Genomic DNA, 27,790 nt, shown 5'->3' with positions numbered 1-27,790 from the left:
GTTCAAGCCTCTTGTTAATATATATTCAAATGCTTTCTCATGGGTTGCCTTTAAAGATGTCATTTGAAGATCTTTGTGTGTTTTTCAGTATGTGTGCTGATCCTAGGGCTTGAAATCAGGGTCTGCCCAGTCTCTGAGCTTTTATTTTGCTCAAGGATAGTACTCTACTACTGAATCATGCTCTACTTCTGGCTTTTTGGTAGCTAACTGGACATGAGTCTAGTGGAAGCTGTAGTTTTTTAAGACAAAAAACGCTAAACAAAATGTTCGTTTTAGGCTAGGCGCCTGTGGCTTACTCCTGTGTAATCCTAGCTTCTTAGGAGTCTGAGATCTAATAGTGGTTCTAAGCCAGCTTGGGCAGGAAAAGTCCATGAGTCTCTTATCTCCAGTTAATCACAGAAAAGGCTGGAAGTGGTGCTGTAGCTCAAGTGGTAGAGTGCTAGTCTTGAGCAAAAGGAACTCAGGGATAGATAGTACCAGGCACAAGGTTAAGCCCCAGGACTGGCAAAAAAAGAAAAGTCTTAGAACTTTCCTGCTTGGGTTAGCTTTGAATCATGGTCCTCAGATCTCTGCCTTCTGAGTGAGTAGCTAGGATTAGAGGCACAAGCCACACCAGTACCTGGAGAGAGGAATCTTTTTAAGAATTATTTGTTTGCTTTCTCTGCCACCCTCCTCTCCCCCTTCCACATTCCTTAAAGTTTTCATTAGGTCTTTACCTAGCTACTAAAGAGATACTTTATTCTTTTTTTTTTTCAAATAACATTTTTAAACTGTTACTAAAAATGCACAGGGGGAGCTGGACACAGTGGCTCACGCCTGTAATCCTAGCTACTCAGGAGGCTGAGATCTGAGGATCCTGGTTCAAAGCCAGCCCGGGCAGGAAAGTCCATGAGACTCTGATCTCCAGTAAAAACCACTAGAAAACCGGAAGTGGCACTGTGGTTCAAGAGGTAGAGTGCTTGCCTTGAGCTGAAGAGCGCAGGGACAGCACCCCAGCCCAGAGGTAAAGCCGCACAACTAGCACAACAAAAAACGATGCTGAGGGGTGCTTATTTCATTCTTGTATTTTTGTTTTTGAATAGAATAGTCTAGCATTTTCATTTAAGGCATCTCTAGGTTTTCATGATAACTAGATGTAAATATTTTGATAACCTTCTGATACTAACTAAGCCTGTAAATTTTTGGTTATTAAAGTATATTATTGCCTTTTGCCTTTTTAACTTTTGAGTTAAATTAATTAATAGAATGTTACTTCCTTTTCTCAGTGTGGAAGTGTTCTTTTTTTTGTGTTTTGTTGTTTTGTTTTTTGTTTTAAATAGGGTACTCTAAGAGTGCTGCTGGTTCTTTTGCATGATTTCCCAGAGTTCCTTTGTGATTACCATTATGGGTTCTGTGATGTGATCCCACCCAATTGTATCCAGTTAAGAAATTTGATCCTGAGTGCCTTCCCGAGAAACATGAGGCTCCCAGACCCATTCACTCCTAATCTGAAGGTAATGTTTCAAATAGTTCAAGAAGTTACACTTGATATCTCTCTGGTAAGCGGGCTGACTGACACAACACATACAAACATACATACGCAAAGTATTAGGTAAGGGTACTGTTTAGCGTGGAAATAATGGTTATTAATCCTCATGGGAATGATAGTGATGTTGGCAGATGTTAATAAATCTAGAATTACAGGTGTGAGCCATTGGTGCCCAGCTCTTTCTTTCTTCGTGATATTGTGACTTACACTCGGGGACCTCTTGCTCTTGCTTATCTTTTTTTCTCTTAAAGTAGGTAGGTAGCTGCATAAAGAGGCTACAATTCCATAAGTAAGGTTATGAGTACAAAGCTTCTTGGCTGATGTCACCTCTTCCATCATCCTCCATTCTCCTCCTATCCCTACTATGTTAGACTGTTCAGGTTCTTCTATCAGTTACATTGAATATAATTGCATTGTGTTCACCCTTCCTCCTTCAGTACTAGCCTCTCTCCTAAAAACATGCTTCTATTTCCTGGTATTTATTTTGATAAACGGTGTTAATTGTTCAGAGCAGTTAGTAGTTTCTTTCTCTAAGTATCCTGTAGTCAGTTTGTTTTTGCTTGTCTTTTTTACTCATGGCTAGCACTTAACCAGTTGAGCCCCTACCCGCCCTCACACTTCCAGTATTTTGCTGGGTAATTGAAGTTTCCAGACTTTCCTGCCAAGCCTAACTTTGAACTACACCCTTCAGGTTTCTTCCTCCTTAAATATTGTAGGATTACAGGTATATAAGCCCCTGGTGCCAAGCCTTCATATTTATTTTGGTATTAAATTTAGGGATGATTTGAGAACCTAAGCCTAGGTGTTAGGGCATTGTTGGGACCACATGACAGAACCCCAAAGTGAATAGAACTTAGCTTCCATATTTCATAGGTGTTTTTGTGTAGCTTGTATTTAAAGGTCCACCTCACTGAGGATTCTGCTTCTTAACTCATTTTGAAGTTTAGGAAAAGGAGTTCCTATTGCAGGTTAGACCTCTCTAGAAAAAGAATCAAGACTTAGTTTACCAGAATATTTTAAGAAGTGCCTCTTATTTTGTGTGTATAAGAAAGATTCTTATAATTGATTGATTTAGGGGCTAGGAATGTGGCTTAGTGGTGGAATGCTTGCCTAGCATGCATGAAGCCCTGAGTTTGATTCCTTAGTAACACATAAACAGAAAAAGCTGTAAGTGACACTGTGACTCAAGTGATGACTGCTGGCCTTGGGCAAAAGCAGCTCAGGGACAGTGCCTCAGGTCCTGAGTTCAAGCCTCAGGACTGGCCAGAAAGATTGATTAGAAGGTTGCAGACTTCTCTTCTTGGTATAACGTGTATGGGTTTCCAGCATAGGTGTAATTTGTTAGCTTCTACAGTTGATTCTAATTGTGATTTTTGGAATTTCTGGCAGGTGGACATGTTGAGTGAAATTAACATTGCTCCCCGGATTCTTACCAATTTCACTGGAGTGATGCCACCTCAGTTCAAAAAGGATTTGGATTCCTATCTTAAAACTCGATCACCAGTCACTTTTCTCTCTGATCTGCGCAGCAATCTACAGGTCAGCTGGTTTGGCTTAACTGTGGCATTCCCTAGAAAGCACTTCCTATACACTAGGATGTGTACAGTATATTTTAGAATTATTTTCAGCCTGACTTAGAGATTTTAAAACATGTTGCCAAGTTTAATGGTTCAGTAAGCTTAGATGAACTATAACTTTATATTCTGTACTTCAAGATTTTCCTAAATGAGGGGATTCTGGTTGTTTGCTTTGTAGAATGACTTGAAATGGAGTTAATCTTTCCACATAGACAACCATAACTTCCTCCCTATCCAAACATTGTAACAGAATGTATGTGCTTTCACTTGAAAATCCTTAGTGCAGTGCTGTTAGCAGAGTGGTGATAATATGCTCCCAAAGGAACTAATTTTTAAAGAAACCCACAAGCGTAAGCAAGGTTCATTGAGACCAGTTTGGCTTTCCATGGAGGTCTAAGAATTTACAAGTTACGGTGCCAACTGTTTTTTGGTAGTAAGTTTTCTATTTTGTTCCTATAGGTATCAAACGAGCCTGGCAATCGCTACAACCTCCAGCTCATCAATGCACTGGTGCTCTATGTAGGGACTCAGGCCATTGCACATATCCACAACAAAGGCAGCACGCCTTCAATGAGTACCATCACCCACTCAGCACACATGGACATCTTCCAGAACCTAGCTGTGGACTTAGATACAGAGGGTGAGTGAAACCGATCCATCCCCACCGTACAGTTCCCTGTGCTTGCCAGTCTGACCATACAAATCTGCTTTAAACCACAGGCTAGATGGTATGATCAAATGATAAGAGTACTTGTCCCTGAGTTCATATTCTAGTTCCCCTTTCCTCCCCTCAAGAACATAGCCAAGTATAAAGAATTATCAGCCAGGTTCTGATCATTTAAGTAGCTCATATCTATAATCCTAGCTACTTAGAAAGCTGAGGATTGAGGTTCAAAGGCAGCCCCAGCAGACAAACCTGTGTGACTCTTACCTCCAATTAACCAGCAAGAGCTGCAGTAGGTATGTGGCTGAAGTAGTATAAAGCACGAGCCTTGAGTGAAAGAGCCAAACCAGTTTGCTTTGAGTTCAAGCAGCAGTATTAGGACAAAAAACCTGAATTATAGTAGGACAATGGCTTTTGGTGTCATTGAATATAGAGAAAGGTAGAGATTACATGAATGGGAATAGTACAGCTGTCTGAACACAGGCAAAAAAATGCAAGTATAGCTGTATATTAGTTGTGACAAAAGAATGACACTTGAAAATTTTTAGGAAAATATTAGTATTTTTATTCTTTTAAAAGTATTTTAAAATCTTAGCAAAACTTTGGAGTCTGGAGAACACAGATAAAAGCCAAGAATAAAAGTAAATCTCTAGCTTGATTTTTTTTTTTTTTCTTATGTTGTTCTTTCAGAACTAGTCCTTAGTTGACTTTCCTTAATTTCTAGGCCGGTATCTCTTCTTGAATGCAATTGCAAATCAGCTGCGGTACCCAAACAGCCACACTCACTACTTTAGCTGCACCATGCTGTACCTTTTTGCCGAGGCCAACACGGAAGCTATCCAGGAACAGATCACAAGGTGAGAGTTTTGTCCAAATGGTGCCTTTCCCCAGCTTTTCCATTTTGAATTATTTTAGTTCCATGTATTCAGGCTTTAGACATATTTCACATAATACTACTGTGTTAAGTACAGGATAGAGTTGGTAGACCGTCATTGAGGAAAAATGGAACAGAAGGCATGGTCCTGTTTTCTCTGTGCATTAATAATTTTTTCCTTTCTAGGGTTCTCTTGGAACGGTTGATTGTAAATAGGCCACATCCTTGGGGTCTTCTTATTACCTTCATTGAGCTGATTAAAAATCCAGCGTTTAAGTTCTGGAACCATGAGTTTGTACACTGTGCCCCAGAAATCGAAAAGTAAGTTGAATTATCTATCGGCAGGACTGTAGATTGTCTTCAAGTAAAGAGCCAGGTGCAGTGGCTAATTATAGGAGGTTGAGAGCTGAGGATCAGTTCAGAAGCAAAGTCCATGAGACTAATCTCCAGTTAACCACCAGAAAACCAGAAACTGGTAGAGTGCTAGCCTTGAGAAGCAAAGCTCAGGGACAGCATCCAGGCTCTGAGTTCAAGTCCTATAACTGACTACCCCCCACCCTCTGCAAAAAAAAAAAAAAAAAGGTAGCTAAAGCAAATAGCGTATTAAGCCCGAACTTTCCTCACGAGTAAATGTGTAATTCTTTCTACTCTCCAGGTTATTCCAGTCAGTTGCACAGTGCTGCATGGGACAGAAGCAGGCTCAGCAAGTAATGGAAGGAACTGGTGCCAGTTAGATGAACTCCTCCTGATTCTCCCAGCCCTTTGGTTCTCAGGTGTCTGCCCCAACACCTACACTGTTGAGGGTTGGCCTCCTGTCTACGTGGGCACGTTCCAAAGTTTAAATGCATTTTTTTGACTTGGCCAAAATTTAGACGATGCTGTGAATATCATTTTGAACTTGTGTAAATATATGAAAGAGAAAACCTTTGTCTGAACTTCTGGGTTTGTGCAAAATGTGTTCAAGGCAAGTACATAAACTAGTACCTTGTAATAAAGAGGCAGCTAAATACCATGCATTTTGTTCAAGGACATAGCTCCATGTCTTTTAACATTCCTATTGTCCCAAACAAATGGTAGAAATACTTAATTCATATTAGTGTAGTTGCTAAAACATGGGCACATCAGAGCATAAGATTATGAGCTTAGTTTGTGTGTCCTTCCTGGAAGCTAAACAGAGGGAAAACACTTCCAAGAGAGAACCAAGCCAGACCTGAAGTTTTCACATCCCTCTGTCTTGTAGAAACTATGAGAAAAGGAACTAGTATTAGGCATTGTCCTCCCTTACCATTAACTTAGGCCCTAAAGTCAAAAGATCAAAACAGCCTCACTGGAACTAACCAATAATCATGGCATGCAGCAGCAGGATGAAAGTGAACAGCCTGGCCACCAAAGATCCCAGACCACTGGGAACTTACTCCTTGCTGAATGGTGTATGTAACAATCTTCCCCACTACTAACCTAACAAATCCTAGCCCCCCCCCCCTTTTTTTGGGGGGGGATGTGGAGGGTGGCAGTCTTATTGTGCATCTTAGCTTGATCTCAAATGCTCAAGCAAAGGAATTTTGGTGCCAACAAGAGGAAACTGCTGAAACAGGAAAACTAAATTATGCCCAGTTTAAAAAAAATGAGTTACTTGGCCCTACTTACATAATTTATCTTTAATGAGGGTAGGCTTTATGGCTAGTGAACACAAAAAGCTTCATAAGTAAACAGCTGGAATCTTACATAAGCCCCAGTTTTCCTCTTTGAAGGCAACAAACTATTGGCTTATAATAAAGCACTACTACTGAACCTTCAGGGAACAAGGAAGATACTAACTTGTCAGTTCTAACAACTGATGTAGGATCACCTTCTGACCATAGCGAACCTGTAAGGCCTGCTGTTCCCTTGAGCTGAGTCGGGCATAGAGCTCCTTATTACTAAGCAAATCTTGCTCAGTTTTTAAGTCTGTGGCATATGTCTGCAGTGTTAACAGGACACTGTCTCGAAGAAGCCGTCTCCATGATGCTTTGAGCTTGGGAATGTTGGAAATACACAGGCTGCCTTTGCTTCCACTCTCTTCCCATCCTTCCTGGTTTTTATATTCTCTGAACTCCTCAGCAGGCATACATAGTACCTAAGAAAAAAACATGGGGCCCTTGGATTATGACAATGACTTACGTTTTACCAGCACAACATGGCCATTCTCAACCCTTTACCCTGAGTGTGGTGGTCAGCTCCTCTTCAGTTAACACCTCTTCACGCCCGATCACAAATGCTCCCTCTTCCCCTACCATCTCCAGTTTGCACAAGAAATCCCAGCGCTCATACAGGAGGAGCCTTTCAGATGCGTTTTTTGCTCCTGTAGATAAATTAGTAAAAATCTTAGCAAATACCTCTTCTAACAAGTCAGCTATTAGCAAAGCTACTACAGCCTGGGGTGGACAGAGAAGACAAGTGTCAGGGTTAAAGATTGGTAACAAAACTCACCCTGTAATGCAGCTTCACGAAGAGTTACCATCTGAATGTCAGCTGTGTCATCTGTGTTGTTAGGATATGGTTCAACAAAACCATACATATGAATCAGTTGCCAGTTAGCCATTTGCCCATAAGTGTTGAAAATCTCATGGCCTTTTGGAATGGACTGAGTAGCCACCATCTGAAGGTAATCCTGGGTGAAAGGGAGAAGCTAGGGCCAGGCCTTTCCAAGGCCCTCCCCCTCTTAGGAAGAGCCTCCAGTAGGTGTGCTCAGCCACAGCCTAAGGTTGCAACGTCCCATTCTTCTACATCTAGTGCCACTTAGGTCCTGCACGGTAGAATCAACACAGGTGAGCCCAACTTTAAAAGATCAGCTTTGTGTGTTCTTAGGTACCTCCTCAGCTCAGTCACCTCCAGTGGTTACAAAATGGTAGCTTGTCAAGATGAACTTAGCCCAGGGATCAGTGGCTCACTTTAATCCTACCTTTTTGGGGACCTAGAGGATCTCACACTAGTAAAAAACCTGACCAGGTACTGTACCTGTGGCTTATGCCTGTAACCCTAGTATACTCAGGAGATAGATCTAAGAATATCAGTTTAAAGCCAGTCCCGGCAGAAAAGTCCCCTTGAGACTCATCTCCAATTAACCACTCAAAAGCCAGAAGTGGAGCTATGGCTCAAAAGTGGTAAGCTCTAGCTTTGAGCAATAGAGCTCAGGGACAATGCCCAAAACCTGAGTCCAAGCCCCACAACCAACCGAAAAAAATCTTTATTTGTTAAACTTGTTTTCTGGGAACAAGGTATTCTATGTAGTGTAGGCCAGCCTTAAACTTTTGGTTCTCCTGGGTGCTGAGGGTATACGCATTTACCATAAACACACATCTTTTCTTACAATGATATAGAAGTGGAATGATTCTTAAAAGAGGGTCACCTCAGATCTCTGACCAACACTCCTGTTCTCCATGCTGTTAACTACTGTGATCACTGTGGCAGTTGTCCACAAGACCAACTGAACAGCCAGCAGGGAGTGAAACGCAACTTCTAAAAGCTACTCTGAATATCTGTCAGAAGACTCAACTTTTTTGTGTGTGTGCCAGTTTGGGGGCTTTAACTGAGGGCTAGCTGGTTAGATAAAAAAAATCTCTGCTACTTTAGACTGCACTTCTTAGCCTCTATGGGTAAGATCACAGGCATGAGCTACTGGCCTTTGGCTTCCATGACTTAATTTTGAGCCTTAATATATTCAAACAACTTTTGACACAAACACGAGTGCCAAAAAAAATACGAAGGGAGCTAATTTCCCCTAGTCCCTGGTAGAAGGCCATTAGTGGTTTGGCTCAAATGCTCCATCATCAATACACATAACGTAATCCACTCACCGCGGAGTACTCGAGGTTGGCATTGTGATTGGCTAGATGATTCAGTATGTCTGCAGCAGGCACCATCACAGGGGAGTTTGGCTCCTCTTCATCCTCCTCGTCCAATGGCTCTTGAAAGCTGCCACAGAGAGGAACTGGCTAAAACTAAAGACTAGGGGGTGGGCTTGGCTGTTTTACTCTTTTCCACACCTCAAAAAGTCTGAAGATGTTTGGTCTTTCAGATTTCTATTCACTGACCTATAGGCCATTACGAGGGCCACGAGTTGGTGATAGAGTTCCAGAGAGCGAACCTTGGGACTGAAGAGATCAGGGTGGGCTTCCATGAAGGGCAGCACAACGGAATGGTACTCGCTGCGGATGTTGGCCAAATCCTTCTCCACCGCCTCTGGAACACCAGTGCCCCGCAGCAGGCGTTGCCGCTCCTCCTGGGTCCTGCAGTGGAACAGCCGGCCCAGCTCCTTTTAACACCCCGCACCTGGTGACCCCCGGCAGACTGTCTGGAGCACGCTCCCCCACGCCTCCCTCGGCTCCTACCAGAACATGGGATGCTCCAGGCGGCCCAGGTCGGGCCAGAGCGCAAAGTAGGGGCTCCAGTGGGAGGCCGGGGCCTGCAGCTCGTGGAGCAGCGCCAGCAGCAGCGGCACCCAGCCCGACGGGCTTTGCAGCGCAGCTCGCTCTGGGGAAGACACGGGGTGAGGGCCTGGCGCGCCGCAGCGCGCCCGCCCCGGGGCGCCCCGGGCCCGCGCGCCCACCTCGTTCCAGCAGACCGCTGATGGCGCAGGTGTGCGGAGACAGCAGCGCGGCCCGGGGCACCGCGAACAGCAGCTCCCCGGGCTGCAGGCCCTCCAGAGCCACCATGCCGTAGCCGGCCACCGTCCCCCGCCGGCTCACCGCCACCTGCGAGGAGGAGGCCGGGTCAGAGCAGCCCGAGCCCCGCCGCGCCGGGCCCGCCGCGCCGCTCGCTCACCTTGGGGTTCAGCTTCAGTCCCACTCGGCCGCACCAGCGCAGGAAGCCGGCCACGGGGTCCGAGCCCGGCCCGCCGACCTGGGAGGAGGGAGCCCGTGACGCGGCCGCGCCCCGGAAGGCCCGCGGGGGCTGAGGACGCGCGCGCCCGAGGAGAGGGGACCCTCGGAGCCCGCGGGACGGGGTGCACAGCCACGCTCGGGCGGGCTAGGCCGAGGCCGATGGGGCCCGCCCCGCCGCCCTCCACTTACCCGCGGGCGCTTGGCCGGCGTCGCCATGCCCCGAGCGCGCTCGGGCCGCACCGCGGCTCCGCTTCGCAGGCGGCGGCCTCGGCGGGCGGGGCCTGGACCACGTGGCCTCGGAGGGGCGGGCCCGGAACCACGTGGGCAGGGGAGTGGGCGGGGACTTGCTCCTCGGGGAACGTTCCTCGTTTGGATTCTGGCGTTTCCGGCGGAGTGGCGCGAGCCTGCTGGGGGGGGGGGGGGGGGGCGCGAAGAGGCCTGGCTCCCAGGCCGGGACCACCCGACCTTTCAGGGTGCGGGAAGCCGAGGTCTCCTGCGGTAACTGGGCGCCGCAGCAGAATCTGGCCTCCCCGCCCCCCCCCCCGGGGCGTAGGTGCCGCCTCGGTTACTGTCATTTGCCCGAAGCATCCTGGAGGGGTGTGGCTTAGAGGGTTCCCGGATCTAGAATCCGGCCCACATTTGTTTTTTCCATCTTCTGCACACCATAAGGCAAGTTCCCAAATTTTACTCCTTTTAAAGGAAGGGTGAGCAAATACCGTCGTTATTGTGCTCATAATCTGAGACTTACGGAGTTGTAACCTCTTTGTACGACTAGTAACTTTTTTAAAAAGTTACTCCTTGGGCTGGGAAGGTGGCTCAGTGGTAGAGTGCTTGCCTAACACGCGTGAAGACCTGGGTTCCCTTCCTCAGCACAGAAACACAAAAAGCTGGAAGTGGTGCGGTGGCTCAAGTGGTAGAGTGCTAGCCTTAAGTAAAAGAAGCTCAGGGACAGTGCCCAGGCTGAGTTCAAGCCCCCAGACTGGCAAAAAAAAAAAAAGTTATTCCTTTAGGGAGAATATACTTGGGGCAATCCTCTGAACATCTGAAGTACTATTTATCAAAATGAATTCCAGGAAGTGGAAACTTGTTTTACTCGGGGGAGCAAAGGGGAACACAGGAACAGAGGGAGGGTGGGCAAATGCAATTATTGCAGTCAATATACATGATGTAAAAAAGATAAACTATGCAACTTGTGGGTAAGGACAAGAAGGGGAAGGGGAGAATGAAGGAAGGGGTGACATTGCCCAAGAATCATTGAACTCATTACCTGACTTAGAGAATTGTAAACCTCTTTGTACAAAAGTCATCATCATCATCATCATCATCTGCTCCTTTAGTAGCTGACATGTAGGAAGGATTCATTCTTTACCAAATGAACAAGTTCTGAGACAAACAGTGGTTAAACATGTTGACAAAGCATGCCATTAAGAAAATGAGGCATTAAAGAGAAGGTTATGGGTATGAGCCAAATAATGCCAGAGGGAACGCTCAGTTTGGCCTTTTATTGGGCAAATTCTTTATCCTTCAGCTCAGTGTCCTCAGCTGTGAAATAGAGATATTGCCCTTGCAGAATGAATGTTAGGATTAATAAGATTCTGTGTGCTGAATGCTGGAAACAATCCCTGTCCTCCCGTGGCCATTTCCCCGAACCTAAGCCCAAACAGCAGCCTCAAGACTCCAGCGTGGCATCACCACACTCAAGCTCTTCTTAGTGTCTTTTATTAGTTTGTCAGCACAGTCAACTCTCTCTACATAGACAAGGGCTTTTGTTGTTAGACATTTTGTCATCTCCAAGCCTCATGATATGAGCCACCATAATACACAAAATTAGGCTCTTTGTACAGAGAAGAAAATAATAAACTCCATTAAAGTTCACCTTGATCAAAGAGACAACCTCCAATGGAAAAACCACACACAGGAGGACTCAATATACATTTATATATATAGCATAGATATTTATAGATACCTCATCTGAAAGAACACAGCAAGAAAAAAATCAAATACTCGCAGTGCTATCTACAGTAAGAGGGATTAATTCTATCAGTTTTAAACAGTCACATTCAATATTCAAAGAAAGCACGTGAGCAAACAGAACTAAGAATACACTCCACCAGGCTCTACAGCAGTCTAGTAATGGCTTAAGAGTATAGAAGAGTGGCCTGTGCCAGGAAATGTGGATTTAAATGACCTCTTGGCCTCAGAACACCCCCTATAAAAACCCACACAAACCCTCCCCTCTCCCTTACAGCCCTTCATTTTTTTCAGTGTGTCCTGTTTGTCGGGTTGTGACAATGGATTGAGAATCTGGGACAAGGGCTCTGTTTTGGGGGCCTGGGAGATTCTCCCTGGTAAACCGGGTGGGTAGGGAGTAGATGGCACAGTCCTGGGCTGCGGGAGCCAGGAGTGCATGGGAAGCCCTTCTCTTCTGCCTGGCCCTTGTTCAAGGACTTTCATTTCCCAATGCAGGACCCAGCCAATCCCAGCCTACTCCAGTGGCCAAAGGTGGGTGGTATCTTGTCTTGAACCAGATCTCGCCAGTCAACTTGTTTCCCTAGTGATGGCTGCAGGACTCACTGGCACAGCTTGACCGGGGCTCTGCCGGGAAACACCAGGTGATACCAAGTGGCTTGGCCTCTAGACAACAGGGCATCTACAGGACTCTCAGTCACCGGCCATTTTACCTCAAATCTCTCAGCAGCTACACACAGCACAGGAGCAATCCCAGACTATCCCTCTGTCCCAGGTCATTAGGAAGACAAAAGCAGGTGATTTCTACCTAGGACACCCTGGCTCAGGATGGGAGAGGGCCAGAAGGTGGCAGAGTGTGTGGGGGGGAGGGGAGCGGGGAAGAGGAAAAGCACTGGACTTTCTGTCCCCCCCGGGTTCCATGTTTCATCTCAGTCCCAGAGAGCACCAGGAAAATGGCTGTCCCCGTCACAGCGCCCCCTTGTGGTTACCATCCACATGATTGTCACCTGTACTACAAACCTGAAAAGTGTGCTTGGTGGTGGAGGGGTTGAGGGGAAGAGGCCTTCAGAGGCACGGGGCTCCTTGCTGCAGCTTCCTGTCCCCCACATCGGGAGTGTGAGCTCAGCATCCACCATCTCAAAACTGCGCCCATCTTCAAACCTGCCTGCGGGGGGGGGGGGGCGGTCTTCCTCCTACCCCTGCTCTTGCTGGCCTCCGTTCTCAGAGGACTCGGGCCCTGTCCGAGGCTCCCCTCACAGTGCCAGAGTGGGGGTAGGGAGGCGCATCAGCCAAGTGAACACACTGGGGGAGACGGGCTGGGGAGGAGGCGCCCCTCAAACCACCTCAGACTGTTCTACTGCAAGCATCAAGTTGGATCCCCTCATTAAAAAACAACAACAACAAAAGAAAAACAACCTTCATCTCCTCCCCTTTACCCTCACAAAAAGAAACTAAAGGAACAATGAGCCGGCGCAGGGGTGGCAGGGGGACCCCGCTAGGTGGGCATCTTGGGCAGGACCATGAGCTTCAGCAGGACACCTCCATGGTGTGGTTGACCTGGCCCAGCCCCTCACTGCTTTCCGAGTGAGTGCAGGCCTGCGGGCGGCTGCCGTCCACCGAGCTGGCGCTGGTGAGGGAGGCGGTGCGAGAGCGTGCCAGACGGGTCATGCTGGCAGAGGGCACTGTGGATGCAAATGAACAAGTATGAGGACCAGCACGTAGGACCTGGCACCAGCAGGTAGGACATGGAAAATGCAAGCGAAGCGGCCAGCAAGACCCAGCCTAACGATGGCAGAGAGGCCTGCCCAAAGCCATGGGACTGGGCTCCTTCAGGCTGTGGCATGCAGAGCCAGCAGCGGTGACTGGACCGAAGGGGCTGTGGCCAGCAAGGGCCTGCCTTCCAGTGGCTGTCCAGCTATGGCTGGGAATGGGTGGGCACTGAACCAGGCACCCTTGTGGTGAGCAGATATGGGCTGTCTTGTCAACTAGGCCTCTGTGAAGAGGATGATGGGCGGGAGGCGGGATCGCTTCTCTAAAGAAGATGTGGCGTCCTGGCTCCCAGCTTGCCTTGGATTCTGCTTCTGACCTTAATTCTCAGTCTTGCAGCTGAGAAGCCTGAGGGAGTAATACTACCCTTCTGAACTCCACCTGCCCGGCTTGGCCAGGGCTACATACAGTGCCTGCAAGGTTGGCCTGAGTACATTGGAGGAGGTTCTGCTTCTAACTCCCAGAGCTCTGAAAGTCCCACAGCCTGTAGCAGCTCAGCAAGGCCAATAGCGAGCCTCCAAATGAGACACAGCCCAGGGTGGCTCTGGGTGTGTGGAAGAGTAGGAGTCCACTGGGGTTCTGAGTTGAAGAGAACACAAAATTCTAAACCACAGCAAGATGCGGCCTGGCTGCAGCACTGCACAGAAGGAGCGGGGGGGGGGGGGGGGAGCAGCTGGGAGGGGTGTCCATGCATCAGGAGAGGGGCCATGGGGCTACCTGCTCCTCCACTCAGCCTTCGATCCTTCAAGTACGCAACTAAGAGAGAAGACAGAGCCAGAGAGGGGGGTGGGGACAGGGAAGAGACACAGATCAGGGCGGGGCCAGGCCCAGGCAGGGGTACTGGCATAGGCCAAGAAGATAAGACAGATGGACAGAATCAAGGAGGGCTAGGCCTCAAAAAGCCCAGAGGGGCCAGGCTCCTGAGCTCCAGCCCTGATCGTCAGCAGGGGCGGATCTCAATCTGGCCCACGGGAGCCCTAACAGCAGGAGCCGGGCTCTCCCTGTCCCCTAACCCCCCAGGCCCACATCCGAATTCCAGAGCTCTCGCCATTCTTCTGGGTCCATATACAAGATGGGAGAGGCCTGCAAATATTGAAAGTCCCTCCTAACTCCTGGGCTGCCGGGGGAGAAGAGGGGCGCCCTGCCAGGGCTGCTCACTCATCTCAAGTGCTCACAGAGCTGCATCACACGCACAGGGCCCTGGCTGTGCTTCCCTGCCAACCTCAGCCTCCCTGCCCTCCTTCCCAGAGAGGCTGGCAGGCCCCAGGGTCAGAGGAATTCCAGCCTCCCCCATCAGTGCTCCCTGGAGGCATGAGCTCCAGGGTGGAAGTCTGTGGGGATTGGGGAAGCAGGCTTCCTGGCGGTGGAGCTGCGTGTTGCGGGGAGGGGATAAGGGTCCATCAGAACAAAGCAGTCACCGTATGCATGAGTGAGGGGCTCGCTGCACAGTGTCCAGTCTCATCATTGCTGCCCAGGGGGAAGTTTGAGGAAACACGGGGGAACAGGAAGCTGGTCTCGACACAGTGTGTCCTCAGGTCCTAACACTCAAACGGGAGTCCCCACTTACCTTCCCTGGTCCCTAGACTCCAAACCCACTCCCTGTGGTGGCCCTAGATACCACCTTCCACCAGGGATGCAGGCCCCGCAGGGGAGGGTGGCTCACCTCAAATGAGCTTCCCTGGCAGGACCCAGCCCAGGCCCTGGGCCCCCCGGGGCTGGAAGAAGAGTCCTCTCCCAGCAGGCCCAGCACTGCCCTCAGAATAGTGCCCATGTCCAGGCCCGGCCTGAACAAGTTCCTTGCAGTGTGGGTGGAGTCTGGAGAGCGCAGCCCAGGGTCTGGGGCCCAGGCAACCCAGAAGTCAGGGTAGGCACCCCACCCCTCTGCCCCGCCCTTGCCCAGTGTGGGTGGGGGTGCACTTACTGTATCCCATGCCTTGCAGGAAGTATTTGAAGGCCTCAGTCAGCTTTCCTGGCTGCAGGAGAGTGGGACAGTCACATACTTTGGCCGTCTAGGATTTATAGGGTGACAGGGAAGGGGGGTCTCCCTCCCTCCCAACTGCCCACCCTATCATGCTAGGTGATAGAAAGGCAGGAGGGCCAAGAATCTCACCTGTGTGACTTGGGGAAGGCCCCCTGAATCTGCCATCTGCAAGAGGAGGGCCAGGGTGAGCTGAGGCAGCTGCTCCCCGCCCCCACCTGGACAGGCTCAGCTGGCCAGACACCTGGGGCCCAGACAGGCCCTGCCTGGCCACCGAGCCCGCGGTGGAGGCTGGCTGGGGGCTAGAGGAAGCTCTCACCTTCAGGAAGGTCGTGGAAGTCGGGTCCAGTTTGGAGTTGCATTCAACCTGTGGGACAGGACTCAGCTGCAACAGCCCCGCTCCCTGTACCACTCTGTGTGTGTGTGTGTGTGTGTGTGTGTGTGTGTGTGTGTGTGTGTGTGTGTGTGTGTGTGTGTGTGTGTGTGTGTGTGTGTGTGTGTGTGTGTGTGTGTGTGTGTGTGTGTTATGCACAGCGTGTGTAAGGTAGGTCTGTTCCTCAGAGAGGAGAGAGAGAGGAAGAGAGAGCAGGTGCGGGTCCAGGGCCTGGCTGTGGGCACTGGAAGGCTGGAATGTTTTGGGCACCTGGAATTGGTCTGAGCACTCATGGGCCTGGAAGCCTCCAAGCAGCTCTGTACTGATGCCCACCTCTGCCCAACCCCAGGCTGCCCGAGGCCAAAGTGCTACTGAGAGAGGCGACACACGGCCCATACCCATCTCCGGGTGTCTGGCTGGCCCAAGGGAACAGTGTTGAGAGTGTAAATGACTTAAATCATAAAAGGTCTTTCTAATGTTAGAAGAAGGGGTCTTCAGCTCTGGGCCCGTCTGAAGTGCATAGGTGAGGCTGCACTGCTGGGGAGGAATGGGGTGTCAGGAAGCCTGGCCAGAGCCCTGTCTCCAGCGCTCCACACTTTCCAGGCCCCTTCACCTGCGCAATGGGAGTGACCAGGCAGGAATGGCAAGGTGGCAGGGAAGAAGGGAAGGTCACCACCCCACACTTGACCCTGCAGTGATCCCGGGCTGCATCCAGAGCTGGCCTGGCTGTCCAGGTCTAAAGAGCTCCTGGCCCTGATCTCCCATCCCCCCCACCCCCCAGGACACAGCCTCGCACTCACCACCCCTTCCTCAGCAGGGGCATTGTCGCCAACCACCAGCATCACAGGGCAGCTGTGGGCACAGAGGAAAAGAGCTGTCTGGCCCGGTGCAGGGCACAGGCAGGGGCCGGCTGCAAGCGCAGTGGCCACTCACCGGAGGGTCTTGGCATTGGGAACCGTCCCGGGCCGGTTAATGTCCAGGTCTCGTCGGCTGCAGGGGAGAAGCAGAGGCAAAGGTGGGACAGGGGGGCAAACCCAGGACTCGTTAGGAAAAGGGCAAGCCCAACACCCCCAAGCTGTGGACGCCCTCGGAGCAGGGCGAGGCTGGAGGTTCTGCAGCTGGTCTTGCTCGTGGATCTCGTGGACCACGTGGAAGTCAGGGCAGGGTTCTCACTTAGTGGTTTTTAGCACTGTGTCCCCAGCAGGGGCTTACCAAGTATTCAGATTTCCCACCACGTGTTTAATTATTACAAACATGAGAAGGAAGGACAGAGGGCTGTCACCCTCCCTCCCAGACATCCCCACAGGAGTCTAAAGAGCACAGCTAGAAACGTCACCCAAGCATCTCCTCACTTCAGAGGTTGGGCACCAGAATTCCAAGTTGGGGCCAAGGGGGTCCCTAGCACTCCCAGTGCCCAGCCAGCAAGGGAGAGGCGGAAGAACCCACAGCCCCGCTTCTCCTGCGACTCCCCCCCACCCCGAGCCTGTGGGCCCTGCACAGGAGGCTAGCCCTCTCCCTGCCTCCTCCTGGGGGTGGCCAGGGGAGGGACCCCGCCCCTGTGCGCCCACACCTGTTGTACATGTTCCAGAAGAGCTGCAGGTTGGCCTGGTTCACCACGTTGGAGATCTGCTGCCGGTAGCTCTGCACCAGCTCCGTGTTATTCACCAGCTCCTCCTGGGCCCGGGAAGGGGTGGGGGTGGGGGGGCAGAGAGGCTCAGCAGGGCAGTGGGGGTGTGTGCGGAAGGCCTTAGGAGGGAGAGGAGGGGAAGCCTCCCACCCCCATTGCTCCTCGAAATGAAATGCCATTCATCGCAAATAACCACAGAAGTCAGGGACAGGTCAGCCTCCTGCTGAGCAGGGATGGGGCGGCCCAGCCCACTGGGACTGCAGAAGCCCCCCTTCCCCCCTTACCTGGCTGAAGAGGTGGGAGAGCACCGTGTCAGGTAGGGTGCTGGTCAGGCCAGAGAGCTGTGGGAGGGGACGCATGGGGGGGGCGCCATCTTGAGCAGGGGCCCTCCCCTGCCCCCCACCTCTGCAGTCTTCAAACGTGAAAGCCCACTCCCCCCACCCCTCCCCTGCCTGAATTCCCCAAAGCAGGCTACACGTGGCTGAAGCGGGACCTGCCTAGTGGGTTTGTACAATGGACGTCTGGAACCAGGCCTGTGCAAATCACTTCAGGCTGAAACCACAAACTTGCGAAGCAAGTCCTGAGACTTTTTGTACCCTCCTGCCACCTCCAGCCCTGCTGAAGTCCCGTCCGCCTGCCCCCAGCACGCCTCATGTCTCCTGACTCTCCTCAGGTCACCGTGGCGTCCCTCTTCAACCGGAATCCATTGACGTGGGTCTGGTCTGTTGAGACGGCATCTGCGCCTGCTTTCATGCTTCTGCCTTTCCCCTAACACTCACCTTGGTGGCAGCCCAGTCAATCCAGCCTTTGCCATTGGGATCAATGTTCACTAGCACCAGCCCCTCCACCAGGTCAGGGAAGATGAGCTGCAGGGGACCAGGGAGAAGAGGCTGGGTGAGAAGGGAGGAGGGAGGCTCCCTTCACCCCATCTAGAAAGCTGTCAATTTAGCCCTAATGTCTGGAATTGAGACCCCTTTGTACAACTACTCAGTAAGAGTCAGTAGTTTTTAAAATCACAGTCATGCCTTTCTCCTAGATGGCTGGAAAGGTCAGACTGTGGCAAAACACTTTACATCTATGGAGACACAGGTCTGCAGGCCCAGCACTACAGAGGCAAAGGCAGGAAGATCTGGAGTTTGAGGCTGGCCTAGGCTATATAATGATATCATCTCCAACAAACAAGCATTGATTTCCCTTTGAAAGGGCAGCATGTCCAGGTGTGGTGGCTCCTATCTGTAAACCCAGCTACTTGGGAGGAGAAGTAGGAAGTTAGAGGCCAGATTAAGTAAACATAAAATTAGTGAAATCCCTTCTCAATGAACAGTTATGGGGACAGAAGTAGGAGAGTTTCTGTTCCAGGCAAGCATTGGAGACCCTATTAGAAAAATAAAGTAAAAAGTAAAAAAGAACTGGCGCAAGCAGCGAACACTTGCATAGCAAACATGAAATCCATGCTCAAAACCCAAGTACCCACAAAGTGTGTGTATTTGTGTATTATTATTGTTTTTTTAAAATTTAATTTTATTTTATTTGAGAACATACTGTACAGAGGGGTTACAATTACATGGGCAGGATAATGCATACATTTCTTACCAAGCATTGCAGCCTCCTCCTTTGTTTACCCTTCACCTCCCTTCCCAGCCTCCCCCCTCCCCATTATTATTGTTATGAACAGTCAATAGCCCCCAAGATAGGGACAGGCCACTTTTTCTTTTGGTTGGTTGTAGGGCTTAAACTTAGGGCCTGGCACTGTCCCTGAGCTCTTTTGCCCAAGGCTAGCCTCTCTACCCCTTTGAGCCACAGCGCCACTAAGAGTCTCACTGAGCTGGGCGCTCGTGGCTCACACCTGTAATCCTAGCTACTCAGGAGGCTGAGATATGAGGATCTCGGTTCAAAGCCAGCCTGGGCAGGAAAAATTGGAGACTCTTATCTCCAATTAACCACCAGAAAACCGGAAGTGGAACTGTGGCTTAAGTGGGAGAGTGCTCACCTCGAGCTGAAGAGCTGAGGGACAGCACCCAGGCCCAAGAGTTCAAGACCTACAACTGACACACACACAAAAAAGAGAGACTCACTGACTTTCTTGCCCTGGCTGACTTTGAACAGCTATCCTCAGATCTCAGCCTTCTGAGTAGCTAGGATTATAGGAATGAGCCACTGGCACCTGGCTAGTATATATATATATTTGGGTGGAGGGTCAGGTCACTTCTTAGGAACTATAGCTCAGTTGGACATTCTCCAAGTCCTCTTGCCCAGCTGGAATGATGCATTCTCCCAGGCTGTGTAATAACCAAACTCAGCTCTGCTAACTCAGGTGGAGACATCCAACCCTCCACTGCCTTGGTAACCATGGTCCCTTACGCCCCAGGATGACCAATGTGTCCAGCACGTTCCCCTCCACAGTAGCTCCAAGACCCAGCTCAGACCACCTCCACATTTAATTAATTAATGCGGTGATAGGGATTGAACCCAGGACCTCATGCATCCATGGTTTTGCAAACATCCTACCATGAAACCACATCATCAACCCCTTTAATACATTTTTGAAAGTAGTGCTGCAAAACTCAATACTAAACATCTTAAAACCTTGGGCTAGACAAGTGGGAGCACTCACCTAGTAAGCATGAGACCCTGAGTTCAAATCCCAGTGCATAATTAACTACCCAACTACATAAACAAATATGCAAACATGTTAAGCATGTCTGATTACTTTTATACAAAATAAAGACCTTAGTCGAGCATGGTGATACAGGCCTGTAATCCCAGCTACCTGCGCTGGGGGGCACAGCGCAGCAATAGAGCAAGCATGATGTTTTGAGTGTTTAAAGCCCAGTACCACCAAGAGAAAAAAAAAAAAGGAGAATGAAGCCCTTGTGACATAATTTAAGAACCTGCTCTTTTCAGGGCCTGTTTTATATTAAACATTGGGGAAATAGCTGCCTTTTTCATTGGGGGGTGGTGGTTTGAGCCTCTGGCTTGTTAGATGTAGCTCAAGTGAGCTGTCTCCAGTTCTGTTCTTTTGCTGGTTATATTTGGAGATACAGTCTGGCAGAATTTTCTGCTAAGGCTGTCCTCAAACCATGATCTTCTAGATCTCAGCTTCCTCAGTGGCTAGGATTACAAGTGTGGGCCAATGGAGCTGCCAGGCTAAGATCTACATTTTCTGCTCAATGACTAAATTCACACAATACTACGCCCCATTGGGTTTGTCTGCATGGTTTGGAGAAGTCTATAGTTAACAGTGGTGGTGTGTAGGGCTTAAAACAGGATTTTAAAATCCTTGAGTATTTCTATGTAAAGATTTTAAGATTCTATTTGAAGATTTCATCTGTGATTTTAGAAATAAAAAGCCTTCCTGGGGCTGAGAATGTGGCTTAGTGGTAGAGTGCTTGCCTAGCATGCATGGAGCCCGCATGATCCCTCAGTACCACATAAACAGAAAAAGCCAGAAGTGGTACTGTGGCTCAAATGGTAGAGTGCTAGCCTTGAGCAAAAAGAAGCTCAGGGACGTGCCTAGGTCCTGAGTTCAAACCCCAGGACTGGCAAAAAAAAAAAAAAAAAAAAAAAAGACAAAACAAAGCTTTCCTGACTTGCATTTTTTTTTTTTTTTTAGATTTCACAGACTTCATGAGGTTAATATAGGTTGTTGTTGTTGGTTGTGGGGGCTGAACTCTGGGCCTGGGCACTGTCCCTCAGCTCTTCAGCTCAAGGCCAGAGCTCTACCACTGGGAGCCACAGCTCCACTTCTGGATTTTTCTGCTTATGTGGTGCTGAGGAATTGAACCCAGGGCCTCATCATGCATGCAAGGCAAGCGTTCTACCACTGAGCCACCTTCCCAGCCCTATAGTATAATTTTTTAACTTCAAAAAAGTCAAAAGATCCAGGCGCTGATAGCTCATGCTTAGAATCCTAACTACTCAGGAGGCTGAGATCTGAGGATGGTGGTTCAAAGCCAGCCCAGGCAGGAAAGTTAGTGAGACTCTTATCTCCAATGAACCACCAGAAAACCAGAAGTGGTGCTATACAACTCAAAGTGGTAGAATGCTAGCCTTGAGCAAAAATTGTTCAGGGACAGAACCCAGGCCCCACCAAGTTCAAGCCCCAAGCCCAACAACAACAACAAAAAAAAACAAATCAAATTTTTTAAAAAGTCAAAAAATTATGTTCAAATGTCACTTTAATAGGTGACCTCAATGCCACCTCTGTATCACCAACGACTCGGGAGAGCAGGCAATTAGTTGCGTATTTTGTTGCTAGTAGAAATTTTGAGCTGAATGCTGGTGGTTTATGCTTTTAATCTTAGCTACTAAGGAGGCTAAGATCTGGGGATCCCAGTTGCGTAGGCTTTGAACTTTCCTAAGTCCACGAGACTCTCATCATCACTTAACCACCAGAAAGCTGGAAGGAAAGCTGGTTGCTCAAGTGTTAGAGTTCTAGCCTTGAGTGAAAAAGCTAAAGAACAGCACTCAGACCCAGAGTTCAAGCCCTAGGACGCGTACATGCACACAGACACACAGACACAGAACACACACAGACACACAGACACACACAGACACACAGACACACACAGACACACACAGACACACACACAGACACACAGACACACACACAGACACACACACATAGACACACACACACACAGACACACACACACAGACACACACACACACACACACACACACACACACACACACACACACACACACACACACACACACACACACACACACACACACGGATAAAGGTTAAGCAAGTTGAAGTTCATTGTTTTTGAAGAAGCCTGGATAAAGGTTAAGCAAGTTGAAGTTCATTGTTTTTGAAGAAGCCTGAGATATCACTTCTTGAATTTTTGAAAGTTAGCTTCCTTTGAAGGAAAATGGCTTTTTTTTTGGGGGGGGGGCGGTTCCGGTCGTGGGGCCTGAACTCTGGGCCTGGGCGCTGTCCCTCAGCTCTTCAGCTCAAGGCTAGCGCTCTACCACTTGAGCCACAGCACCACTTCCAGCTTTTTTTCTTTCTGCTTATGTGTTGCTGAGGAATCGAACCCAGGGCCTCAGGCATGCAAGGCAAGCGCTCTACCCACTGAGCCACCTTCCCAGCCCTTTTGTTTTGTTTTTAAGTGAGGAAAAATTAAGAGGAGAAAAGGTAGCAGAAAAACCAGAGAGAATCCCTCGCTGCAGAAGCCCCCTTTTCCACTGGAGCTGGGGTTCTGCGTGGGGGCAGGAGACTCACCGCAAACTTGGCCAGCACATAGGCTCCGGCTCCGACTCCGATGCCAATCACATACTTGAACCTAGCACAGAGCAGGGCTGGTTACTCTAGGGCTGGGGTGTCATTTCCCAGAAACCCACCAGAGAGGCCCTGCCCACCACCCTCAGGCCTTTACTGGAGCCAGGTGGCTGAGGCGTTATGGTGGGTACTTCTAGCCCTAGTCTAGACGCGGGGGTCGTGGCTGGGGGAGATGAGAACTCACCCAAAGTGCTGAACCACGCTGGGGAGCATGGCGGCCAGCTGCTCCAAGGAGGGGAACTGGTACCTGAAGGCGGCACAGAGGTCAGGGCCCGGGTGCAGCTAGGGTGCGGGGCTGGGGAGGGTGGGTGGAGGGGCTCCGGGTTACCTACCCCTGGGGGAACTGTGACGCCCCCACCTGCTGTCCGGGGGCGTCCACGTGGCACACCACAAAGTGCTTGGTGATCTCCTGCATGTCCTCGAAGTTGAAGAAGGTGTTGAAGCACAGCTTGTCTGCAGAGGGCAGGGGGCAGAAGGCCGCTGAGCCACAGAGCTAAGCCTGCGCAGTGGTCGTCAGGCCTTGTGTGGAGGGAGGGGAGGCCTGGCCACTTTGGCAGATTGCGGGTGCCGCAGGCCAGGAGGGGGCCCGGGCTGTACTTACGGTTGAGGCCCACATCGTGGTAGGTGAGGATGGCTGGGCGGTTCCCCTTGGGGGAGCCCCGGATCACCACGTGCAGTAGGCCATACGGAGTCTCGATATCGTGCTCCTAGGCAAGACACACAGGGCCGCCCGCTACAGGGCTGCTCCCGCCCCAGGCTTTCTGGGGAATGCGGAGGCCAGGCAGTCTAAAAGCTGCCGGGCCGATGGTAGGGTCTCATCAGAGTTCAAGTCAATGGAGCCCCCTTACTCAGGGGTGTCTAGCAGAAGACCAACATGGACTGCATGGAAAGTGCTGGTCTCCGCTGCTATCCAGCCCATGCACTGTGCTGCCAGTGCCCAGACCCTGCTGAGTGCAGACTCAGCCCTCCAAGGGAGGTCATTTTTTCCCATTGCACTGCAACCACTCATGCTGTCCTACCACCACAGCCCAAGCCCCTCACCCACTCAGAACCCTCAAGGGCTCCCTGCTCTGGAAGAGGAATGACCATGGCTGCTTTGCCGGATTCCACAGCAAACACCCCTTGGCCAGCCATGCCCTGCTTGGGACCCCACACCCGCCCTGGCTCCCACCCTGGGCTCTAGCTCCTGCAGCTCCTGCACCTCCCTCCACCTTGAATGCTCTTCCCTGTGCTCTTCCTGCCTCCAAGCCTGCAGTTCTGCTCTGGGGTCATCCTGAGTCCCCACTCTTGCTTGGCTTTGCTGCTCAGGTCATTAGGCTTTCAGGAGGACTGGCTGGCGCCCTCACTGTCTCCCCTCTTCCCTTGGGCCATCTCATGGAGACTTCCTCAGCTACCATCTTATCCCTGAGAGAACGCTGCTGTGCTTCCTGAGCCTTGGGGAGATGCCCCTTTACAGATGAATTGTTCTTGGTCACTTAATCAGGAAACCCCAAGAGGGCCTGCCAGACCTGAGTAAGCAGCCTGGCCTGAATGGCAGGGGCGCCGCCATGCTAGAGCGGGTGGTTCAGAGTGCAAGGTGGGGCTGGGTTCAAGGACAGGGAGAAACAGCAGCTGGCCAGAAGCACCAGCATGTGCGCGCGTTCCTCTGTTACTCAGGAAGAGGGCACGGACCCGAATCTCCATTTTGCAGATGGAGACACTTGGGTTCAGAAAGGGGGACTTGGGTGGCTGGAGATGCTTCTCGGGCTTTCCAGGGTCTGCCTTCAGAGGACAGCTAGCCCGGGCTATCCCCAGTGGGGAGTGGCAAGATGGTTCCAATACCATGTTTAAAGGCCATTTCGGCTGGGCACCTGTTTTTTGTTTTGCTTGGCTTTTGCTTTTTCTCCCTGTGGTCCTCCAGGCAGCCTCCTAGGCCTGGCCTCCCTCAGGCCAGCATATGTACGCGTCACCTCATTCCCGCCTCACTCAGGCACAAGCCAGAGGAGGAGACGGAGGTCCAGGGAGCTATCTGCCTTGGCCAAAGTTGAGCCCAGCCCCTGGAAGGTGGGGGGGGGCAGGCGTGCCCTCAGGGGCCTGGGCCCCACACCGCCAGCTGGGATTTCTGGAGTGGATTTTGAGTTTTACCCAAGGGATATCCTGAGCATGCAGACACTCTCCGTAGCTGCCTGTCCCTGCTGGGGCCCCCTGCAGTACAGGCCACTCACCTCGCAGGCCTCTGGAGGGAGGGGCTGGGTGGAGCACACACGCATACTCGCTGCAGGGGCCAGCTGCAGTGGGCAGGCCTCTGGGTCAGGTAGCTCAAGCTCTTCCGCGTAGATGTTGGGACCCAGGGCACCCTCCAAACCCAAACCTCCACCCTCCATTGCTGAGGTCACCGTCTGTCCCGTCCTAGCCTTGGGGTGGCTGTCCGGGTCCCCTAGGGCAGCAGAGCTGAGCCTACTAAGGTTTACTTCCTGGGCTAGGAAGGGCTAGGTGTGGACAGGCCACAGGGGTGTGGAGGAAGAGGGGGATAGGGGGAAGACCAGCTTATCTGTCCCCAGGCCTAGTGACCTTGGCTGCACCTAAGATCTCCCCCCTCAGCCCTCCTCCCACCCCATGCACGACCCTGCCTGAGGAGCTCTGACCCAGTTCAGCCTGACAAGCTGAGCTCCCTCTCTCCCTAGATGCTGCCCAAGGTGTTGGGGGACAGCCCAAGGGCAGCGGCCCCACGCAGCTCTGAGACCCCCAACTCCCAGGGTGGAGCGTTCCCATTGGCTCCCGGTGACGTCAGAGCCGGCCCCGCCCCCAGGTGGGCACCTGCGGGATGCACTGCGGCAGGCGGCGGGGGAGGGGGCTCTGCCCTCCCTCACAGCTTGCCTTCCCTGCCAGTGACCTTGACTGGGGGGTGGGCATGGCTGGGGCTCTGGCGCCTCAGGGGTGGTACTGTTGGGGCTGAGATTTGTCAGCCCCATTAATCATTCACCCCGAAGCAGCGAAGGGCAGGGAGACAGGTCTGCCCTTGCCTCTCCCTCCTTGAGGAAGAACTGGAGCTTGGGTACCAGCTGCTGTCCCTCCAAGGGCAGGAGGCGCTGTACTAAAAGCCCAGGTCCCCACCCCTCACAGTGTTGCCTCGCTAGCTTACCAAACGAGGCACGGGGGGGAGGGGGGTCCTAATCTGTCCCCTCCCATCGTACCTCCTTTCTGAAAACACTGACCTCCATGTCGTTCTGTCCCCTGCCCCTCCTCCCCCATGCCCTGGGGATGCACAGGCAACTCCTAAGGAAAACAGTCGCTGTCTGTCCTTCCATGGGCACCTGCCACAGCAATCCAAACCCCCAGACAATCCCCCAAGAGACAGGCCCGGAACTAGCAGGCATGGCCTTGGCAAGCTAGTGACTGGCCAGGGAAGGGACCCTTGTGCACCGGGCTGGGCTAGACCCCAACACCTGGGCACCACACCAGCAGACACATGCCAAGCAGAAGGCACAGAGCAGTAGGGCATGTGATGGGCATACACTGAATACTGATTACGTACCGCAGACTTCACCCCTCCCTTCCAGGCCCTTCCCAGGCCTAACTGGCAGCTGTCCCCAGCTACGTCTGCAGACCAGGATCAGCAGGAGGGTGGGAGAAGGCACCAGACAAGCGCAGAGGGATGCCGCATCCCTCTTGCAGGTCACAAGGATGGCCATCCTCCCTCCCTACCTCGTGGCCCCCCTCCCCTGGCCCTGGCCCCTCACTCACCCCATCCCAGCACTCCGGCATCTTGCCAAGGGAGGGAGCTTGCTTGAGCAGGAAGAGCAAATAAAAGCCTGAGTCACTGGCGTCTGGAGGGAGGGGACAGCTAGGGTGGGAGACCAGCGGCTCTGTGATGGAGCTCAGCGGGGCTCTGGGCCATTTATTCACAGATCCTGGCCCGCCCAAGCTGGCCCCGCCTCCTTGCAAGGCTTCTGAGCAGCCACTGGCCGGCAGCGAGCAGTCACTCCCAGATTGGCTACTGGGAGACAAACCTGGCTCCAATTGGCTTCTGAGGTTCTTGCTTAGCCCACCCTCCTTCCAGCTCCTTCCTCCCAGCTCCCAGCATCCTGATGGTCTCAGCATCAGGGATGCTCAGCTCAGCCTCAACGAAAGGTATTGAACTAGATCCCCTGGTTCCAATGCCCAGGTACTCTCCACTAGCTGAAGCTGCCCATCTCCCCAGGGCATGCACAGAAACCCAGACAGAGCAGAACAAGGCAGGATTCACACGCAGGGCCCAGACCTGCAGAGCCCTTGACCTATCTATCTCCTAGGAGTACGAGAGCCGGGTATCCAGGGGACCAGACCCTCAGACTAGGTCCTCAGCAGAAAGGCCCGGGTCTTTGAGGAGAGTTGGGGTGTGAGTGTAGGAAGGTCGCTGCATGTTGAAAACCACTTGGGCCATCCTTCTCCATCCACTGGCTTCTCTCCGCCTTGGGCAGATCCTACTCTGCCTGCATGGAGGACTGCGGGAGGGGTGCTGGGCAGGCTGCAGGAGCAGGGCACTACCAGCTCTGCCCTTCCTACTCTTCCCTCCCCCCCGAAAGGGGCTAGGGGCCACCGGGGGAAGAAGATGAGGGTCAAGAGGCAGCCTGTCCCAGCTGACTTGGTTATCTTCGGTAGCCAATCAGCAGGGTGCTCAGTTGCCAGGCCTCAGGGGAGTTGGAAGCACAAAGCCATCTCAGACTCCATGGGGAGGGAAGGGGGAGGGGAAGGCTGGGGATCAGTGCCCCCATTCTGTCTCCTGGGTGGAGAAACAGGCCATTCTGGCTCCAGCCTGAGCTGACAGCGCGTGTGCAGGAGGCTGCCCCTGGGGAGGCAGTCAGCTCCTGGGCCCAGGTGATGGGGCTGTGCACTATTCCTGGCCTTGTGTTCTGCCTGGAGCATCAACAACGTTTTTCTGTTCCACCTCTGACCTCTAGCTATGAGGCTGGGTCCTTCATCCCGGCAGGGCAGGGGTTGGACAAAGGGGAGCCCCTCACATCCCATCCATGTCTGGAGGGAGAGTGAGGCACTGCAGAGCCCAGCCTGTCTGTCCAGTCCTGCCTTGCCCTCCCACCCTCCTCAGTGGAGTCTTACCCCGTCCTCACCCACCCCCACCTCTGCCCTCCCCATTTGCTCCTCTCCCTGGTACCCAGGCCAGGGGTCACCTGACACGGTCCTGTCCAAGACACAGCCATTCCTCTCTCTACTCTGTTCTTGGCTTCAAATCCACAGGCCTGGGGCCCCACGCTGCTCCACCCCCACCTGACCACCCCCAAGTTTGCCCCCATTCCATCCTTTGGTGT

The 27,790-nt window shown here is 51.7% G+C and overlaps 3 protein-coding genes across 18 annotated transcripts in view; 1 reads left to right on the top strand and 2 right to left on the bottom strand.

The window, feature by feature from the left end:
* Cnot1 (CCR4-NOT transcription complex subunit 1) overlaps nt 1-5,657 on the top strand; it is a 98,815-nt gene extending 93,158 nt beyond the window's left edge. For all 10 annotated transcript variants that reach the window (XM_069992438.1, XM_069992433.1, XM_069992435.1 and 7 more), the window contains 6 exons: nt 1,320-1,493; nt 2,918-3,067; nt 3,565-3,745; nt 4,494-4,626; nt 4,830-4,964; nt 5,299-5,657. In XM_069992438.1, the coding sequence (XP_069848539.1) occupies nt 1,320-1,493; nt 2,918-3,067; nt 3,565-3,745; nt 4,494-4,626; nt 4,830-4,964; nt 5,299-5,377 (852 nt within the window). In that variant the 3' untranslated portion in view covers nt 5,378-5,657. The remainder of the gene's footprint in view (nt 1-1,319; nt 1,494-2,917; nt 3,068-3,564; nt 3,746-4,493; nt 4,627-4,829; nt 4,965-5,298) is intronic.
* A 626-nt stretch (nt 5,658-6,283) lies between these two features.
* On the bottom strand, nt 6,284-9,772 carry Setd6 (SET domain containing 6, protein lysine methyltransferase). The gene is made up of 9 exons (XM_069992440.1): nt 9,695-9,772; nt 9,447-9,524; nt 9,232-9,376; nt 9,014-9,155; nt 8,717-8,911; nt 8,480-8,597; nt 7,113-7,293; nt 6,842-6,984; nt 6,284-6,759 (listed from the first exon to the last, which is right to left on the bottom strand). Exons 1-9 carry the CDS (start codon nt 9,719-9,721, stop codon nt 6,457-6,459), a joined length of 1,332 nt encoding a protein of 443 aa, XP_069848541.1. The 5' UTR covers nt 9,722-9,772; the 3' UTR covers nt 6,284-6,456.
* Nucleotides 9,773-11,208: 1,436 nt separating this feature from the next.
* Nucleotides 11,209-27,790, bottom strand: part of Ndrg4 (NDRG family member 4) — a 43,449-nt gene continuing 26,867 nt past the window's right edge. For 2 of the 7 annotated variants that reach the window (XM_069992428.1, XM_069992426.1), the window contains exons 4-17: nt 23,107-23,212; nt 22,838-22,958; nt 22,690-22,752; nt 22,449-22,509; nt 17,998-18,084; nt 17,503-17,559; nt 17,162-17,265; nt 16,525-16,581; nt 16,392-16,443; nt 15,538-15,585; nt 15,351-15,386; nt 15,162-15,213; nt 13,958-13,996; nt 11,209-13,155 (exon numbers count right to left, since the gene is read on the bottom strand). In XM_069992428.1, coding sequence (XP_069848529.1) covers nt 13,001-13,155; nt 13,958-13,996; nt 15,162-15,213; nt 15,351-15,386; nt 15,538-15,585; nt 16,392-16,443; nt 16,525-16,581; nt 17,162-17,265; nt 17,503-17,559; nt 17,998-18,084; nt 22,449-22,509; nt 22,690-22,752; nt 22,838-22,958; nt 23,107-23,212 — 1,038 coding nt within the window. In that variant the 3' untranslated portion in view covers nt 11,209-13,000. Of the gene's footprint in view, nt 13,156-13,957; nt 13,997-15,161; nt 15,214-15,350; nt 15,387-15,537; nt 15,586-16,391; nt 16,444-16,524; nt 16,582-17,161; nt 17,266-17,502; nt 17,560-17,997; nt 18,085-22,448; nt 22,510-22,689; nt 22,753-22,837; nt 22,959-23,106; nt 23,213-24,709; nt 24,773-26,228; nt 26,369-27,790 lie in introns of those variants that run through there. The other 5 variants (XM_069992422.1, XM_069992423.1, XM_069992424.1 and 2 more) reach the window with 5 other exon arrangements.

Source organism: Dipodomys merriami, unplaced genomic scaffold (assembly GCF_024711535.1).
Source record: "Dipodomys merriami isolate MVZ:Mamm:240054 unplaced genomic scaffold, mDipMer1.0.p SCAF_41, whole genome shotgun sequence".
Classification (NCBI taxonomy): domain Eukaryota; kingdom Metazoa; phylum Chordata; class Mammalia; order Rodentia; family Heteromyidae; genus Dipodomys; species Dipodomys merriami.
The sequence above is the reverse complement of the archived record's forward strand: the minus strand, read 5'-3'. Positions and strand labels throughout refer to the sequence as shown.

What these genes read in the sequence shown, in the direction of transcription:
- Setd6 (XM_069992440.1), bottom strand. Translation starts at nt 9,721, where the DNA reads ATGGCGACGCCGGCCAAGCGCCCGCGG. An exon ending in GCCCTCGTAATGGCCTATAG is followed by an intron (nt 8,598 to 8,716) that starts GTCAGTGAATAG and finishes TCTCTGTGGCAG; the next exon opens with CTTTCAAGAGCCATTGGACG. An exon ending in CCAACCTCGAGTACTCCGCG is followed by an intron (nt 7,294 to 8,479) that starts GTGAGTGGATTA and finishes CCTTTCACCCAG; the next exon opens with GATTACCTTCAGATGGTGGC.